The 19,832-nt window shown below is 39.7% G+C and overlaps 1 protein-coding gene across 2 annotated transcripts in view; it reads left to right on the top strand.

The window, feature by feature from the left end:
* Positions 1–19,832, top strand: part of MCTP1 (multiple C2 and transmembrane domain containing 1) — a 260,031-nt gene that overhangs the window by 200,214 nt on the left and 39,985 nt on the right. For both annotated transcript variants that reach the window (XM_062617486.1, XM_062617487.1), the window contains one exon: positions 3,809–3,928. In XM_062617486.1, coding sequence (XP_062473470.1) covers positions 3,809–3,928 — 120 coding nt within the window. The remainder of the gene's footprint in view (positions 1–3,808; positions 3,929–19,832) is intronic.

Consider the following 19,832-nt stretch of genomic DNA (forward strand, 5'->3'; position numbering starts at 1 on the left):
TCCCTTCCAACCCAAACAGTTCTGTGATTCTATGAAGCAAGCAGTTCTCACAGCTCTGCTTTGTCATGTGCACTGCACTCTCCTGCACCTGAGGATGTGGGTTAGTGATCCTCTTCTTAAGTGTTCTGCTCCATTTGCAGTCAAAACAGAAGGAAAAGAAAAACAATAACATGAGCTGAGAAATGAAGGGGTTAATACTGTGAAGCCTGTGGGTGCAAACAGGGTTCTGTTAAAAATGAAACGAAATTGGGTGGAGGTAGATAAAAAGAAATCTGAAATATTTTTTCTGTAGAATATGGCCTTTCCACATAGGCAGAAATCTTTCTCTTCACTTCTGTCTGAAGAGAGAGTCAAATAGAGAATCTCATCTCTTAATTAGAAAGAAAAATACTCATCAAACACATCTCATCATTGGAAAGCTAATGATCCACAGCTGCTAGTCTGAAAGGGCAGGCTTTTTTTCTGAACAGTAGGAAGTGTTAATCATTTTGGATGAGATTTCTTTTTAAAATATACTGTAGTTTGCAAAAGAATAGGATATTCAATATTCTAACTTAAACTATTTTTTGAAGTGTTATACACCAGGGATAGTGTCATGTGTCTCCCTGAATGATCGTTTAATGCGTGTGTCTCTCACTAAGAGTATCATAGACTCACAGAACGGTTCGGGTTTGAAAGGACCTTAAGACCATCTAGTTCCAACTCCCTGCCATGAGCAGGGACATCTCCCATTTTACCATATCACCTAAGACCCTGTCCAGCCTGGCCTTGAACACTGCCAGGAAGGGGGCAAGTGATGTTTTAAATGGCCATTTCATGCCTGTGACTCTGAAAATCTTGATCTCATGGGGGAGAAGTAACAAAGTCCTTCCTTATATTCTTCTGTGTAGGGAATGGCAGCTATATTAAACTGTAACCTTTGAGACTCCCACTCCTCACTTAAAATAGTTGGCTTGTTTCAGTAGCGATGAGGCTCCTTTTTTAAATGATCTAGAGCCATTATTTCCTTGGAAGAGATCATACCAGATACAGTCCATGTTTCAATGCCTTACATGCATAGGCAAGTCCATAAACTGACCTTTTAAACTTGCTCTGTAGCTTTTCTGGATTTTTACCCCCCATACTTGTTTACTTGAATACATAGGATTTCCTCCCTTCCTGTGTGAGGGTTTCTGCATAGGACTACACTTCTTCCCTCTCTTCCCCCCAGCTACTGGGCTCTTTAAGTCTTAGTCCTGTTCTGCACCATATTTTGGGTTTGCTCATGTTTACTTGTTTTTTTACAAGTTTTGTATAATAATAATACTAATATTAAAATACTAATACTGGGAATCTGCTTGCTTTCTTCCATGTGCATTTCATGAGTGCATTTCTCTTCTGGGGAAGGTAGGCCATTTTGCTTGCAGTGTCATCACTGTGCTGGTCTCACACAGCACACATCTCATTTGTGTTGCAAATACAGAGTCCCTGTTTTCCTAGTGCCTGGCTGAGACAAGTGCCTGAAAGGAGCTGGTTGAGATTCAGCCAGACTAGATGGAAATTTAGGTGACGGGTCAGTGAAAAGATCTACAGGAGGTGTTGACTGTAACAGCCACATTTTTGGAAGGTGTTTCCATACAAGTCATAAAGAGGTAATAATATAATATTTTACTGGCCTGCAGAGCACAGTACTGTAGTGAATTAATACTTTTAAGGATCATCTTGCACTTGTAAACTCAAAGTGAGGGGTGTCTGGATGAGAATTCACTGGTTTTCTGGAGTACAAAGTACTTGATGGCCATGTTCCTCAGTCTCCGTTGAGGTCCGTATCTCTTGAGACTGTCTAGATTGCTGGTTTCTTCTGGATCTACGCATTGTATGGATATTACTTGATTTTTTTCCATCTTTCTAGCCAAAGTTCAGATGGAACCATAAGAAAGACTCTATGCATTGCCATTTCTCAGCAGGTAATCTCCAGTACTTGGTTTTCTGATACTTGAGTCCTGTTTGCCAAATTCCAGAGCTCCCTTCAGGATGCATCCATCGACTTGAATCATTTCTGGGGTTAAAAGGTGCAAGGACTATTTTCTTTTCTTTTGAGATACAAATTCTGTTGCAAGTTGCCTTTATCAAATTTACTGCACCAAATCTCTATAATCTTGCTCTCAGAAGGGTGGTTAGCAAGCTCATAGAAGAACTCTCAAATTCCTTGAGCTATTTGCTTCTTATTCATTACCATTTCTGACAGATTTCCTTTTAAACTAAACAATCTAAAAAAGGCAGTTTTCTTTCAAATGAAAAACTGTTAGAAGTGCTGGTGTCCTCTTACGTCCGTCATACACACACTGCTTTTTTAGTTCTTTCAGTATTTATTATGTTTGACTTACAGTCTCACAAGACTTCCATATATATATCGCTCAGTGGTAGAAGGTAGGGCATGAGGTACATTAGCTTATCTTGAGAAAAGAGATTGCTCAAAATGCAGATTTTTTTTTCTTTTACATGAAAGCCTTGTGTTTGATAAGAGTATTTTATTTTAACTCTAAGCAAAAATCCAGCAGAAGATTGTTTAAATCCCCATTTTAGTCTTATATTTATCTTGGTGGCTGATTTGGGAAAATGAGCCCCTTTTAGTTTACCTAGTATTATCTGACTACATTACCTTTTAGTTTACGTAGCTATTGGCATTGCTTTAGTTCTGTGGCACACCACCTTCTTTCACTTTAGTAGGTATTAAAAAGACAAATATCCAAAACAGTAATTATTTGGATGATAAAGGCTTAGTAAGATTTTTGGGTGTATAGCCAGCTGTAGTACATAGTGTGATTTGCTATAGTGCTTTCACATTCAGCTTTTTTTGCATTAAAAGGAAACAAACCAAAGTTATGGCTAGAGCTGGCTAAAATAGGGGTGTTTTGTTCACAGGCAAAATCAGATGTAAAAACGGTTTCAGTCTGACCCCATCTAAGTTCAGCTATTTTTAATTCTTTCCTGCAAAACAATGATTTTATACCAGCACCAGAACATTCAGGCTTCCAAAAAGTCATGTCTGTACCACCTGATGGGTCTGACAGAGCTCAAGTCCAGCATTTGAAGCTGATCAAATTTCCATGGAAGAGATCTGAGGTTTACAGATGGTTTCTCTTGGGCTGCGATCCTTGTGTGGCCCCAGCGCAGGAGAGTATCCCCAGTTACCAAGGCACATGCTTCTGCCAGCTTCCATCCATGCAGCACTTGAGGGTGCTGAGGAAACACTTCAACAAATCGGTTTTCAAATGGGTGGACTTAGGTGGCTTCTCAGATTTCTTTTTAATCCCATTTTTCAGGGAGTCTGTGGTCAGTACTGTTTTACTTGTTTTCATTTTTACTTGTTAGTGTGATTTTTTTTTTTCCCAGTTTAATTGTGTTGTTTACTTCTTCTGCTTGCTTGTGTGACATTACTACTAAATGATCAAGTTCTTTCTTCTAAATAGATTATTAATTTTTATTCATGGAAATAACTAAGTTTTTTTTCCTAAGTTGTAACTTTACTATTCTGCTATTTGCATTATTTTACCTACGTAAGCATTATTTTACAACAGGACAATTGATACAATTCATATTCCTCTTAGACTGCATCAATTTTCCTTTTGCATGAATTAAAGTATGAGCAGAAAGTGTAGCAGTTGTTTCATGTGGGTTAAGTGGCTGTTCAGCAAAGTGGTTAACAACTTTCCTGCCTAAGAAGAGGTGGGTTTCCTTAGAATTGTCTTAATTTATTAGTCTTAACTGTGCACAGTAGTTTAATGTAATGCTGATTTGAATCACTTTTTTCCACTCTGGCTTCTAGATTTTTCTTTTTGTGGTCTGGAACTTTGAGCTCTACATGATACCACTGGCTTTGTTGTTGCTGCTGGCATGGAACTACTTCTTGATCATACCAGGGAAAGATAACAGGCAACATGATATGGTAAGTCTTCTCTACTTCAAGAGCATAAGTGTCCTTTTATTAACCAGACAAAATTTTGTAATTGAATTAACTATGACATCTTTCTGAAAATGTCTCAGTTCACAATGCTTGATGGACAATTTTCCCACCTGCAATTTAATTTAAATTTTCTCCAGCTGTTCAGTAAATCTGTTTGGTTTTGTTGAAAATGTTGTGTAAAAATAAAGTAGAACATGTACTATCCTTAGAATCTGGTTTGTGTGGGAGCAGAGATGAGAGGCATGACCACCTTTTCTGTGTTTAGGAGAAGGCACATTCTTTGAAAATGTTTTTGTGTGCCTGAGTCCTTATGTTGCATTTTTTATCTCACATATTGAAGTTAAAGGTTGAAATTATTCCAGTTTCTTAACAGTTTCAGAATGTATCACATTTTATTGTATTTCACAGTTTATCATTAATACGTTAGCGTTTATTGAGCTTAGCATAGGACTTTCCTTATTATTTTCTTCTTATGTAGGACATGTTGGTACAGGACAAGGGGGAATGGCTTTAGCCTGACAGGGTGGAGATTGAGATGAGATTTTAGGAAGAAGTTCTTCCTTGTGAGGTGGTGAGGCCCTGGCACAGGTTGCGCAGAGAAGCTGTGGCTGCCCCAACCCTGGCAGTGTTCAAGGCCAGGTTGGATGGGGCTTGGAGCAACCTGGTCTAATGTGAGGTGTCCCAGCCCATGGCAGGGGCTGGAACTGGATAAGCTTTAAGGTCCCTTCCAACCCAAACCGGTCTGATTCTATGACCTGAGCAGCAGCTCTCCACTACCTGTATGGAGGTTATCAAGAAAATGGAGCTAGACTCTTCACAGTGATGTGTGGTAGAAAACAGGCATAATTTAAAATGAAAGTTCTGACTGGAGAACATTTTTTGCAATGAGAATTTTCAAGCCATGGAAAAGGTTGTGTGAGAAAGTTCTACAATTGATGGTAGAAGTTTTCAGAATAGGAGTGGATAAAGCTCTGAGCAACCTGATCTGACCTCATGGCTGAGTCTTCTTTGAGCAGGAAGTTGGAAGTCCCTTCAAGTCTTAATGATCCTATGACATGCCAACAAAAACTTGAACATACACAAGAACCATGGGACCTGATGAAATCCATCCGCGTGTCCTGAGGGACCTGGCGAATGAAGTTGCTAAGCCACTGTCCATCCTATTTGAAAAAACATGGCACTCAGGTGAAGTTCCCAATGACTGGAAAAAGGGAAATATAACTCCCATTTTCAAGAAGGGGAAAATGGATGACCCAGGGAATTACAGACCAGTCAGTCTCACTTCCATGCCTGGCAAAATCTTGGAGCAGATTCTCCTGGAAGGCATGCTAAGGCACATGAAATACAACAAGGTGCTTGGTGACAGCCAGCATGGCTTCACTAAGGGGAAATCCTGCCTGACCAATTCGGTGGCCTTCTATGATGGGACTACAGAACTGATGGACAGGGGCAGAGCAGTTGATGTCATCTACCTGGACTTGTGCAAAGCGTTCAACACTGTCCCACACGACATCCTTGTCTCTAAATTGGAGCGACATCAATTTGATGGATGGACCACTCAGTGGATAAAGAACTGTCTGGATGGCCGCACACAAAGAGTTGTGGTCAATGGCTCAATGTCCGGCTGGAGACCAGTAACGAGTGGTGAACCTCAGGGATCACTGTTGGGACCGGTCTTGTTCAACATCTTCATCACTGACATGGACAGTGGGATTGAGTGCGCCCTCAGCAAGTTTGCCGATAACACCAAGCCGTGTGGTTCGGTTGATACGCTGGAGGGAAGGAATGCCATCCAGAGGCACTTGAACATGGTTTAGAGGTGGGACGATGCCAACTTCATGAAGTTCAACAAGTGCAAGGTCCTACACCTGGGTCAGAGCAATCCCAGGCACAGCTACAGGTTGTTAGTGGTGAGGCACTGGAATGGGCTGCCCAGGGAGGTTGTGAATGCTCCATCCCTGGCAGTGTTCAAGTCCAGGCTGGACAGAGCCTTGAGTGACATGGTTTAGTGTGAGATGTCCCTGCCCATGGCAGGGAGGTTGGAACTAGATGATCTTAAGGTCCTTTCCAACACTAACTATTCTATGATTCTAATATCTAGGAACTGCAATTATTGGTGACCAGGGGAACTGATACAGCCCTGATCCTGGCACTGGTATTGCTGTCTACATCACTAAGACTGTTATGCTTTCAAGGGTCATCTAAAAATAAGGGTTGATGATATAGTCCCTAATCCTGAAGTTTGTTACATTTATATAAAAAGACCAAGATCAAGATTTAAGAGGTGTTTAAATCACAACCCTAGGTCTCCTGCTGCATGAAATGCTTAAAGCTTCTCAACCTGAAGATTTTAAGGGTAACTAAAATCCCTCATGAAGAGAAAGGTTTTGCTAGCTTCAATGCACTTCATTTGTTTCTCAAATAGCGCCTGCCTGTGAAGATTAATCGAGTCATGTAATTTTACTAACAAAATAGCAAAGCTATCAATGGGCTCTGTTAAGGACATGGGCTCTGTTAAGGACACCAAATGTCACTCAAAACGTTCCTCTTGGTGAGATTTCTTCAGACCAAGATACACAGCTCATATCATCCAATCCTGTTCATTCAAAATATTTGATATCTGTGCCATTAATTACTATTTTTTTGTTTGGCTTTATCGCATGTAAGTTGGGAACTAACTTTTGATTATTTGAACTTGATTATCATCTCAGTGAGCATCTATCTTCTATGAAGTGATGCCTTTTCTAATTAACTCACAAAATCTTCAATAGTATCTCAAGTCCTTAGCTCAGGTCATTAGCACAGTATCATTAGATTAGGAGTCATTTAAATATTTCTATTTTCCTATGCAGAGTGTAAATACTAACTAAATTATTTAAGCAGTGTTTCCTGCTGGCTAGAGAATGCTTCAGGATTCACTCGATATGGCTTCTGTTCCCAAACCTCCAGAGATTCCTTGTGTGACTCACTGAAATCATTGGCTACTTATCTTAGGAGTTTTTCAGAAGTTACTTTGACATCCTCAAGCTAATGATAAGACAAAAAGATAAATATATTTGTTAACTTTTCTCACTCACTAGAAAAGTGTAGTTAGAAATCATACGCACTTCAAATTTGTTTAATGTCTATGAAAAATAGTTAAATTTGGGACCTCCAAAAGTCCCAAATTTGGGACCTCCAAAAGTAGCTCAGCAGAGTTAGTTTCCATTGTAATATCCCTACAAGAAAACAATTATCAATTGTCTCATCAATTCAGGCATTAGGGACTGCACTCTTCTGTGGGTCAATGAAATAGTGATCACCATGTTTCTGTCCAGATGCGTTGGATGGAACTTGTTTGACTATCTCTATAGACAAGGTATCATTTGCTGTCTTGGGCATCAATTTCTTTGAAGTAGTTTGGAATTTGCTTTCCTGTGAAATGATTCACCTGCCAAATACATGACATGAGCCTGCGCTGCTTGTTTGAGTGAGTGTATGATGCTTTTGCCATTTACTCTGACTCCTAATAAGTAATATGTGCAAGTCCTTTCTGGAATTATAAGTGCAATTAATTTGGGGCACCGGGGAGCCCAGGTGTATTTACTAAGACGAGGTAAGTCTATTGGGAAGCCAGACAGAAAGCTGAAACAGCATATTAGGTGTTAGTGCTTTCATGGATTCAGGTGGGCTCTTTGTAGGATTGTTCATCACTGTGGTTTTAATTGAACACTGGCACAGACTTCAAAGAGAAGCATTGGATTCCTTGTCTTTTATACATTTAGATTAAGATTGGCTGTGTTTCTGAAAGATGTGCTTTCATGAAATATGAACTCTTGCATTAAATGTTGGTGTAAGCAGATGTAGATAGAAATAGATTTAGTGGACAGTTCTGTTCTGTTAGAATTCAGAACTGATCTAAATGAATGAAATCCTGGCATTGGGTCATATGGCAGATATAAAAAAAATCAGAGAGTAAATGTTTCCTTCCTGTATTAAGCAAGGAAAAAAATCACTAAAATGGCATTCTTAATGCCTTCCTCTGAATTTTGCAGTAATATTTTTTTTTGCCTGAAGCTTATTCTCCAAGGATCCTTGCACTTCCTTAAAATACAATTCCTAAATATCTGACGTCACAAAATCATTTATTTTTAGCACCGTTGCCATTCTGCTCTTAAACCGTCACCACCTAAACATGAAAGACTAGAAATGTGTGGATCTTACTGCTCTTATCTTTTTTTCCCTGCTGGCCCTGTGCCTATGGCAGGTAGGGGGTATCAGAGCATGGGACAGTGACAGACCGCAAACAGGAAGTATGCTGAGGCTTAAAGATTCTTGTCTTTTCATTCCTTTTAAGAAACTACTTAATCTTTTGATGTTTTCAAATGTGTTGGACAAAAATCCCCACCTTTACAGCTTAGAGAAAACAGCAGCACGGCTGACTGGGATCACTTCTCAGTGGTGCCCAGTGACAGGGCAGGATCAATGGGAACAAATGAAAATACACAAAATTCCATCTGAACATAAGAAAGCAGTTTTACTGTGAGGTGGTCCAGGGCCACATTCCCGAGGGAGGCTGTGATGCCTCCATCCATGGAGATATTCAAGACCTCACTGGACATAGTGCTAGGCAACCTGCTGGGAGGTGATCTGGATTGAACAGGGTGTTTGAACTTGATGGTGGAGTAGGGGAGTTGAACTCAAGATGTCCCTCCTGAGAACCTCTGCCACTTTGTGATTTTATGACTGAAGATACTAATCTTTCTCTCCTTTTGGTCTATTATTAGTGTTTGTTTTTTTTTTCCAAGCAATTTAAATTTTAATAGAAGAACAATGCACAAGCCTGGGGTTACCTTCTGCCATATATACCCCTATGGAGAAGAGGTTTAATCAGTTCATATTCTGCATTTACAGTTAATACTTAGAGACTTTAAGGAAGTATTAAATAGCTAATTTCCTCTTTAGGTTTCAAGTTGCACATGTCATTGTGTAGAAAATGATGGTGAACAGCTGGGAGTTAATGTGCCATACAAAATTCTTATGAATGTGTATAATAGAGTATATACACATACTATTGATCTTGTAAGAGTGGTATACATGATACATTCTTTAATTTCACTGGAGAGTGTTTTTGAAATAGGCTTTGATGATTTATGTTTCTGGAGTATATGTTTCTATTAAAAGTTGGGCTGGACAAGCTCAGGATGAAATTTTGAGAATAGGAGAAAAATACTGTTGAAGACAACCTTTCATTCTGAGATTTTAACCAGTTTGTGTGGGTATTTTCTGTGTAGTCATCCAATATGATATGTATACTTAGATTTTTTATTTATCTTTTTCTTTTTTTCTGGAAATTGACACATGAAGAAAAACAAAAGGGGGAATGGGAAGAAGGATGCTTATGAATCATGACCCTAGATTCTTTCTCTCATCGAGAAAGAGTGGTAGGCATGATGAGCTTGAGCTGATTGTCCAAAACCAGTTCAGCTGCAGGTAGAAGATCTTTTTTGATTACAGTTGGATCACTGTCTTTGGGGGCAAGGCAACAGTGTCTGTCAGAGCTTTTGGTGAATTTTTTGGAGGCAAGAGAGTGTAGCTTTGCTGTGAATTCAATACAGGAGCTAACCCCACCAGGAAAGTGCCTGACTTCACCCACCTGGTTTACTGCAAATTGAAAACCAGCTTACCAAGCAAATAAACAAGGTTATAACTTGATTTTTCTCTGTTTCTTCACATTGTGGTCTTAAAATGTGGAAGCATAAACCTTCAGGTTCTTAGTTTGAAAGGTTTTTGAAGGGTTTCATCTGCAGGACAAGCCCCAAGTGCTTCAGATCCTTTCCCTGTGTAGTACTGAGTGGGTTTGTGCTTGATGTCGAGAAATTCTCTTCTGGCAAGGAGTTGGCAAAGCTTTCTTTATTGAAGACTGAATTCTTGCTGTGAATTTATGGCAAAAAATAAGTATCATTGTCCTTGTATTCTAGTTAGACAGAGTCTGGAATATGCCATTTGCACAAGATGGTAGAAAATGGCGTTGGGACTTAGGCTGTCCATTACATTTTGACTTGACTGTATGCTCCTGAGAAGTTTTGCCTGTGGTATGACAGCAAAACAGCAGACACAAAATCCCAAAAGCATGAGGGCTCATGGGGCACTGCAGCATTAGGCATAGTTACATGTGTGTAAAACTAGTCTGCTTTTTGTCACCTCTGAAAGTAAGGAAAATATGGTTGGTTTTGTAGAACAATTTTCAACATCACACAAAAAGGATTTTACCTTATATTTGCTAACCAGAACTGAACTTTTGTTCTCCTCTGCACCTCAAAATAGAAAGTGACTCTCTCTGTGTTTCTGCTGCAGGCAGATGGGAATCAGCACATCTCTCTGAACAGTGCAGCGAAGTCCACCGTCTTTCTTTAAAACATGAAGCCTGACTTGCTTTTGCCAAATTAATCTGTCACAAACTTGCTCTCCATTCATTATCATCAATATAAGTTAGGAAGGCTTTTGCAAAGAGGTGATCATTTGCCCGTGCATTCTGTGTGGGTGCTGTCAGAGCACAAAGACCACTGGCAACACGTGCCTGGGTATTAAGTCGTCTGATGAGAACCACTGCTGTCTTCCTGTAGCAGTTTGTTCTTTCTATATGATCTGTATAGTCAGAGAGGAAAAATACCTTGGAGTACCCCATTGTTGGACAGGGCTTTTTATTTTAATAAAACGGAAAAGAAACATGAAAATGTCAGCTTAATCAAGCATTTAAATTTTATTAATCAAGTCTAATTTTTATGAGTGCAAATAATCGCTGAAGCTGGACAAATTTGCTCTAGATTGCATCAGAAACATAATTTTAATATTTAATAGCCTGCTGAATTTAAATGGAAAATTATCTTTATTAAACATGCTTTTGATAATTTGCCATTAAATGAGAAATGAAAAAATCAACATTAATCTTACATAAAGGTTATTTAACTAAATATTGGGACTATAAATATTTTAAATGCATTATGCACTAATTTAACAGTCACACAGTACGCTATATAAAGACATAAGTTGGGCAGAAAGTGTTTCTTTCCTGCAGCATAATAGAATGTGATACTGCAAGTGGTTATCTTGGCTCTGGTTAAAAGAAACTGTGCTGCAGTTATAATCCCCATGTCAGGCGTTTACATACAGTATCAAAGTATGGAGTAACCCTTCGCTGAAACTTTATGTGGCTGTTCTCCTTCCAGTAACAGTTACAAAATCCAAATGCAGTACAGAATTGGAATATTTTGGCTGGTTTGGTCACCTGAAGACAACACATCAAAACCTTGGGTATCTCCAGCATTTAAAAAGTCTGAATTTTTTTTTTTCTTTTTTCTATCATAAATCACTTGGCTTTTTAATTAAAGTTTTCCCACATTTTTTCAAATACAGTCTTCCAATGTTTCAGGCATCTAAAATAAAATTGAAGTTCACAGCTCATAGAGATATTTTTTCTATGAGAATGTTTTAATGATTTTTATTTTTTTAATCAAGATTTACATGGCAAAAAAACTCACTTGAGAGATTGTAGTATAAATAATCAATATAATATAACTCAACATCAGTTTAGTTTCCAATAAAAATTCCCATAGTCATATGAGATTTCTCTTTATCTTCGGTTTACTTTTCTTTTACTTTAGCACATTTTAATTCAGCCTGGACTTTTGGCACTTTTTGTACTGCATTTTTATTGTATTTACCAAAATGTATCTATACCTGGAAAGTACCTGGAAAAATGTTAACTGAAATAATAATAGTGTGTATTACATACATTGTCACCTAAAATACATAATACAGCTTTTTTTTCTGTCAAAAAGTCTGTCAGCTCCAAATTTGAATCTAATAGACTGTGTCACACCTAGAAGCATAAAATTATTTGGATAAACACTGTTCTATAAGAAAAGTGTATCTGGTCCCATTAGAATCTGAAAACTTTTTGAAGAGAAGTAGTAATAAGAGTGAAAACCATTATTGAGCTATTTTGTTGTTAGTAAGACTTGTCATGAGTTAATAATTTGTGGTTTTATTAAAAAGTTTATTGTGAAGTCTTGACCAAGAATTCCGGCTCACAACATTTAGTGAAGGTGTTACTTTTAATAGTCCTGCACATTAATCTTGCCATTGGAATTTGGCCAAGCAAGGATGTTCTGGGTTCAGCAGTAGCAGTCATTTTTCTCCTTCTTGGTAGCTGGTGCAGTGCAGTGTTTTGACTTTCGGCTCGGGAACAGAGCTGATAACAAGGATGTTTTGGTTTGGCCAAGGACTTTGTGAGCCTCATGCTCTGCCAGGGAGGAGGGGAAGCCGGGAGGAAGCAGAGACAGGACACCTGTCCCAAACTGACCAAAGAGGTATTCCATACCACAGCACGTCATGCCCAGGATGTAACTGGGAGTTAGCCAGAAGGGCTGGGAGACTGCAGGGTTGGAGGAGGTATCGGTCGGAGCTTGGTCGGGCTGGGGGGTGGGTGAGTTATCGGTTGGCTGGTGGTGAGGTGTTGTATTCTCTTCCCTTGTTATTTCCTTTATCATCGTTATTATTGGTGGTAGCAGTAGTGATTTGTGTTATACCTTAGTTACTAAACTGTTCTTATCTCAACCCTGGGAGTTGCATTCTTTTCGATTCTCCTCTCTGTCCCTCTGGGAGTAGGGGGAGGGCAAGAAGGGGGGGAAGTGAGTGAACGAGTTGTCTGACTGGGTTTAAACCATGACAAGGGAATGTTTTATTTTTTTGTTTTGCTGAACTAAAAATGAAGCATTCTGAGATCTGACACTTCAGTGTACAGTACACGTTGAAGCCTTTAGATGGAGACATACTTCAAATAAACATCTAATATTCAGTTCACAGCGCATTATGTAAATAGAAGAAAGAGCTAAAATAAATGTGAAAGAAATATTTAAAGAATTATAGAGAAGAAGGCTTATAAGTTGTGCCATTTTTACTTTAAAAATGACTCAGTCTAAACTACATTGGCAACTGAATTTTGAGGGCATATAAAGGTGACAGGAGGAAAAAGGTTACATGTTCTTGTACAATAAACTGTATTTACTGCCCATGCATGTTGCAAGAAATTTATTATACTGTAAATAAAGATTCTGTTGTTGACATTACAGAACTACTTGTAATCAGTAGCATGCATCAAAAGCCATCTGATAGCCATATTAAAGTCTCATTTCCTATTAAGAATCAGACTCAATAACAATATGAGCACTTCCCAGAATAAGCTAACAAAACGCATTCTGTAAGAAGGAATAATTGCATTTGAATGTCTGCAAAAGTCAGGAAGTATGCTAGCGATAAAGTACTAATGCCTTTCTTTTTAGTTTTCTGTCTTCTGTATTGCAATATATTTAACATTACTGGCAAGCTTATCACACTAATTATTATTACATCTAATGGCTCAGTTATCTTGATGATTACTGCAGATGAAATACCCCAAGGTCAAGACATTAATAGTGTAAATCAAGATCAGCTGTATTCCAGATACACTACACTCTTAAATCAGAATCTGTTAATTTAATTTTTATTTTCCTTATAAATGTGGTATGAAAAAAGTGTGCATTTTAATTAAGCTGTATCTCCTGTAAAGTTTCTTCTCTGCAATTCCATGAAAGAAGGAGACACATCTTGTGAAAATGAGCACAAAGCTGCTGCTGCAGCAGGCTTATTGCTGACACACATCTTTGCTTCAACTTGAAGTACCTGGGTACCTGGAGATAACCTGTGAGAGCCCAGGTGGTTTTATGCATCCTTCTTAATCTGTATGCATTGCACAACTTTATACTGTACCTACACATAAAGGATTTAGCAGCATGCAAGCACAAAGAGCCATTTATGTTTGGACAGTATGAATTATCATGAAATCCAAACCACAGTTCTGACCACATTCACTGCACATCTAAGATGTGATTAATTTGGAACCAATTCTCATTCTGTCATTTGTTTTTTGTTATGAATGTTAATACCTATATATGAAAATACAAATATCTGCAAGTATCTTGACACCATAACATGTGATATAGCATAAAATGTTTTTTATTTTGTTATTCATTTGAAACCACCTATTTGTGTTTGAAGGATTACATCAAGTAAGATACAAGCAAATGTAGAGAAGGGCTTAAGCAGTGAGGCATTGCTTCACATTAAAGAAAATAGCAGGGTAACTCATCAGGGTTATCAGCAGTGGTAGTGCTTCTCCTTTTCTTTTTTCTTTATCTTGTGTATTGGTGCCAAACATGTACCTGGTATTGTTAAAATGCAGGGATATCAGACTATGTTCTGTGTAGGTATTTCTGTTGGATCAGCCAAAGAACTTTTAAGACAGTGCATGGAGTGACTTGTGGTTTGCACATTGTGTGTGAGAAATGGCAGGCTGATACTAAGAGAGAAGGACCTTTCATTTAAAGTGGTATTAAGTTCAATGCGTCATTTTTCTGTGGAGTCTTTAGATTCACCAGTGTCCTGGGTTCAGCTGTAGCAGTAATTTTTTTCCTTCTTAGTAGCTGTTGCAATGCTGTGATTTTGACTTTCAGCCTGGGAACAGCGCTGATAACACCGATGTTTTTAGTTTCTGGTCAGAATGTTTACTCTGAGAATGACTTTGTGAGTCTCATGCTCTGCCAGGGAGGAGGGGAAGCCGGGAGGAAGCAGAGACAGGACACCTGACCCAAACTGACCAAAGAGGTATTCCATACCACAGCACGTCATGCCCAGGATGTAAACTGGGGGCAGTTACCTGGAATGGTTAGATCACTGCCCGGGTCCAGCAGGTTATCGGTCAGCGGGTGGTGAGCGGTTGTATTCTCTTGCCTTGCTATTTCTCTTATCCTTATTATTATTGGTGGTAGCAGCAGTGATTCGTGTTACACCTTAGTTACTGGACTGTTCTTATCTCAACCTGTGGGAGTTACATTCTTTCGATTCTCCACCCCATCCCTCCGGGAGCAGGGGGAGGAATTGGGGGAGTGAGCGAGAGGCTGCGTGGCTGGGCTTAAACCATGACAAGGAGGTATTTCAAAGTTCTCTGCAATCATGGGCCTTTGATTCAATGTGCTTGTACATAACTAGGATGCCACCATAGTTTGCAGATAATGAGGTTAGAAGTAATAATTAATTATGTTCTCAGAGATCCTATTCTGTTTGTTAGTCAATAGATCATCTTGAGAATAAATTCAAATTGTACTTAATTTTCAGCTTCCTCAGAAGACTCAGACTTCCTCAGAAAGTACAAAACCAGGTTTTCTTTGGCATGCAAATGTGGTGGTTGTGCTTCCTTCTGCTAACCTGCTATAACGTAGCTGCACACCATTGCAGCAGAACAGATGCTCCTCTGGCCTCCTGTGGATTATGAATCACAGATTATTTATAGTCAGAGTTCCTCAAAGCGGGTAAGAATGGATCGGGAGCAATGGCAGTACATAGGAATTAGACTGCATACTCCTTCTGATTAATAAGCTTTTAGTAGAGCTATTTTGCACAGGAAGGATCTTAACTTTGTAACATTTAAACATCATCTGCTCAATCTTTGGCATTGAAGTAGCTGACATGCTGTATCTGAGGCCGTCTACACGTGTATTCGTATTGCATTCAAGGGACAGTGCCAAGAAACAGGTTCTTTCAAGACCTTCTACCAATATGAAGCATATAAGTCTGTGACAAGTGACATTACAGAAGGTCATGTCACTTTTAACTGCTTGCATTAGATCTTTCTGATTATCTCAGTGCCCTTCCTTTGTTCGATTAATACTACTTGATTTCAAGCAACGTATCGGAAGGCATAATTTAGAATGAGTATTCTAGGGACAGTCTAAGATTTTTACCACAGAATTTTTAATAAAATAACACTGTTTCATTTTACCTTCCTATGCTTTTTCCTGTCCTCCTCCTCTTTCCTCTCCCTCCATCGCCATCTCTTCCCTCCCTCCATCACACCTCCCTCAAGTACAATGCTTAACTCAGAGATCTGAATAACTACTGTGTTCCTTCAAACCAAGGAGCACATGTGCGCTTTATTTGAATAGCAATGAGGCAGAATCAAAGGGAAAAAAATCTGTTGTATTTTTTCCCTGCAATATTCTTACTACAATGTTGCACTGAAATCTGTTGCTCAGTCCCACTGTACCTCACTTGAATAGCCTTGCTTTGTTCTGCAAAAAGAGATTGTACTTCAGTAAATGGCTTTTGTAAGGCTTTGGCATATCAATTCTTCATATATCATATGATTATGAAGGATCTACTTTCTGTGTTTTAATTTGCTTTGAAGATCTGGAAATGCTTGTTATAGTGAACTAATAAATTGTGTTATTATGTCCATATTGTCTGAATGTTCAGGGTTTGTGTTTTTATTTTGAACTCTTCCTTTTGAATTTCAAGACAAGGGAAAGCATGGGCTATGTTTCGTGTACTATAAAGAATCATTTATGCATCTTGGGCATAGAATCACCTTTACTACATTTTATTTTGCTGAAATATTTGAATTTTGTTTTAGTTTCCAGACAATTCAGTACTCCAAATCTCAATGTAATTGCTGATATGACTAACCTAGAACAAGAGCACAGAGTGGTAGTGGCTTTTGAATAAAAATAAAATTGAATGGAGGAGCTGGAGATATGGGCTTAGTCCTGGGCTTCAAGCAATTTCAAAGGACTTTTTATGTCCTCTCGAATGAGTTAACATTTTGCCACTCTATAGAAGCTTGTAAAGTAGTTTGGGATCATTAGATGGGGAAGGAAAAAAAAAATCAATAAAAAATTGAGTTTAAAGTCTTATTATCTGGATAATTTTGAACGGGTATTGTCATGCAAGAGATTTCAGCAAGGTTCCATCATCTGCAACAATTTTAGAGGTTTCCAATTCAGCTAATTGTATCCATGCTAACTTTAGCGCTAATGTGAGATAGGTGTTCTGCTGTTCAATCCGGTCAAGCTGGGGAATTTCTGGATGTACATAAAGAGACCTTTAAATCTCTGGGGAATATTCATGTTGAAAAGTATGAGACCTAGTGTGTTTAGTCAGCTCCAGGCGTAGGCATTATCTGAGTCAACAGATTCAGGTTTATATCTTGGGCTTCAGTCACATAATGATGTAATTACAGACTTTTCTGCATGTGGCAGAGCGGATTTAAGAAGTTTTATATCTTGCTGAAGCCCTTAATGGCTTGTATTCATCCTCTCTTTTCAGTTCACTATTAGAGCTAATGCTGATGTTTTTGGAGCTGGTTGGTAAACCGGGTCACTGAAACCATCCACCTTTAAAGTTTTAGGGTAGGTAGGTCCTGCATATGGCTATGGGCAATCCCGAGAACAGCTACAGGCTGGGTAGAGGCTGAATTGAGAGCAGCCCTGAGGAGAAGGACTTCAGGAGTGCTGGTTGTTGAGAAGCTCCCTGTGACCTGGTAGTGTGCTCTTGTAGCCCAGAAAGGCAACCCTGGAAGTGTTTAAGGCCAGGTTATACATGGCTTGGAGCAGGCCAGTCTACTGGAAGGTGTCCTTGAGGTGGCAGGGGTTTGGAAGTAGATGGTCTTTAAGGACCCTTCCAACCTAACCGTTCTATGATTCTGTGACACACTTGTGAGGTGGGCTGATGCCAACCTTATGAAGTTTAAGCATGACAAGTGCAAGGTTCTGCACCTGGGTTGGAGCAATCCCAGGCACAGCTACAGGTTGGGCAGAGAAGAGATTCAGAGCAGCCCTGCAGAGAAGGACTTGGGGGGTGTTGATTGATGAGAAAATGAACATGAGCCGGCTTCAGTGTGCGCTCACAGCCCCGAAAGCCAACTGTATCCTGGGCTGCATCGAAAGGAGTGACCAGCAGGTCGAAGGAGGTGATCCTGCCCCTCTACTCTGCTCTCATGAGACCTCACCTGGAGTATTGTGTGCAGTTCTGGTGTCCTCAACATAAAAAGGACATGGAACTGTTGGAATAAGTCCAGTGAAGGGCCATGAGGATGATCAGGGGACTGGAGCACCTCCCGTATGAAGACAGGCTGAGGAAGTTGGGGCTGTTCAGCCTGGAGAAGAGAAGGCTGCGTGGAGACCTCATAGCAGCCTTCCAGTATCCGAAGGGGGCCTATAGGGATGCTGGGGAGGGACTCTTCATTAGGGACTGTAGTGACAGGACAAGGGGTAACGGGTTAAAACTTGAACAGAGGAAGTTTAGGTTGGATATAAGGAGGAAATTCTTTCCTGTTAGGGTGGTGAGGCACTGGAATAGGTTGCCCAAGGAGGTTGTGAATGCTCCATCCCTGGCAGTGTTCAAGGCCAGGTTGGACGAGGCCTTGGGTGATTTGGTTTAGTTTGAGGTGTCCCTGCCCATGTCAGGGGGGTTGGAACTGGATGATCTTAAAGTCCCTTAGAACCCTAACTACTCCATGATTCTATGATTCTATATAACTGCCTAGCTTACATCAGGTCAGAGGCTGCGGAAGATTCCATTGTCATGCTGCTCCTGATAAAATTGTTCTCTGGGTAGGAAAGCATTGAAGAGCAATTGTTCCTTAATTGTTTAGGTCATGCTTCTGCCTTGAGGTTTTGGACATGCTAACTCTTCACCCTTTCTTTGTGTTTTTAGTTCTTTTGGTTATAAGCTTCAGGACAGAGCAGATAGCAGACAGAATTGGAGGCTACTTCCCCTCCAAAATCCCAGGCTTGCTGTCAGAGGGGTTTTGGGACTGAGTTTAATCAAGGATGAGCAGGTGGAACTGAAAATGTTTTGAACTCTGCAGTTGACTTGCACATATGCAGAGTGCTCTTCTAGACATTCATATTGAGTACACCTACGTGTTGCTTGCATGTTAGATGGGCTCATGTAACATGATTAACTGGAAGCTTCATGATGGTTGAGTTACCTCAGAGAAAGGCATCTAATACACACCCATATCACTTTTAAGTTCTCTTGCCTGAATTTGGCTCTTGGATAGTGTTAAAGTCCATTTCATCTTTGGACATGGAGCTGGACTTAATGAAAATATCCTTGCAGCAGTGTTTGTTGGGGATGATCCTGAAGTTTTATTTTTAATGTGTTGTCTTAAATGACAAGTACCCTGTAACTGTTTGTAGCTTCATTATATGACAAAGTGAACTATCTCATTTTAGCTGGTTTCAAGTCTGTAAAATAGGCACAAGTATTAATGTTGCATACTGTCCTGGGTTCAGCAGTAGCAGTCATTTTTCTCCTTCTTAGTATCTGGTGCAGTGCTGTGTTTTGACTTTCGACCTGGGAACAGAGCTGATAACAAGGATGTTTTGGTTTGGCCAAGGACTTTGTGAGCCTCATGCTCTGCCAGGGAGGAGGGGAAGCCAGGAGGAAGCAGAGACAGGACACCTGACCCAAACTGACCAAAGAGGTATTCCATACCACAGCACGTCATGCCCAGGATGTAACTGGGAGTTAGCCGGAAGGGCTGGGAGACTGCAGGGTTGGACGAGGTATCAGTCGGTGCTCGGTCAGGTGGGGTGGGGCGAGTTATCGGTTGGCTGGTGGTGAGGTGTTGTATTCTCTTCCCTTGTTATTTCCTTTATCATTATTATCATTGGTGGTAGCAGTAGTGATTTGTGTTATACCTTAGTTACTAAACTGTTCTTATCTCAACCCGTGGGAGTTGCATTCTTTTCGATTCTTCTCTCCATCCCTCCAGGAATAGGGGGAGGGCAAGAAGGGGGGGAAGTGAGTGAACAGGCTGTCTGGCTAGGGTTTAAACCACAACACATACCAACAAGTTTTTCCTTGTCTTGTCCTTTTTATGCATATTTTACAGTACATAATACAAACTTTTTGCATCCATAATATGAGCCTGGGCTAGGTAGATCTTTGCTGACCTTCATCATGGCTGTTCTTATATCCTAGTAAGTCCTTAAATAATGATAAATAAGTATAAATAATGATCTAA

This window comes from Pezoporus occidentalis, unplaced genomic scaffold, assembly GCF_034315485.1.
Source record: "Pezoporus occidentalis ecotype Australia unplaced genomic scaffold, CSIRO_AGI_Poc_V1 ctg197, whole genome shotgun sequence".
NCBI classification, from domain to species: domain Eukaryota; kingdom Metazoa; phylum Chordata; class Aves; order Psittaciformes; family Psittacidae; genus Pezoporus; species Pezoporus occidentalis.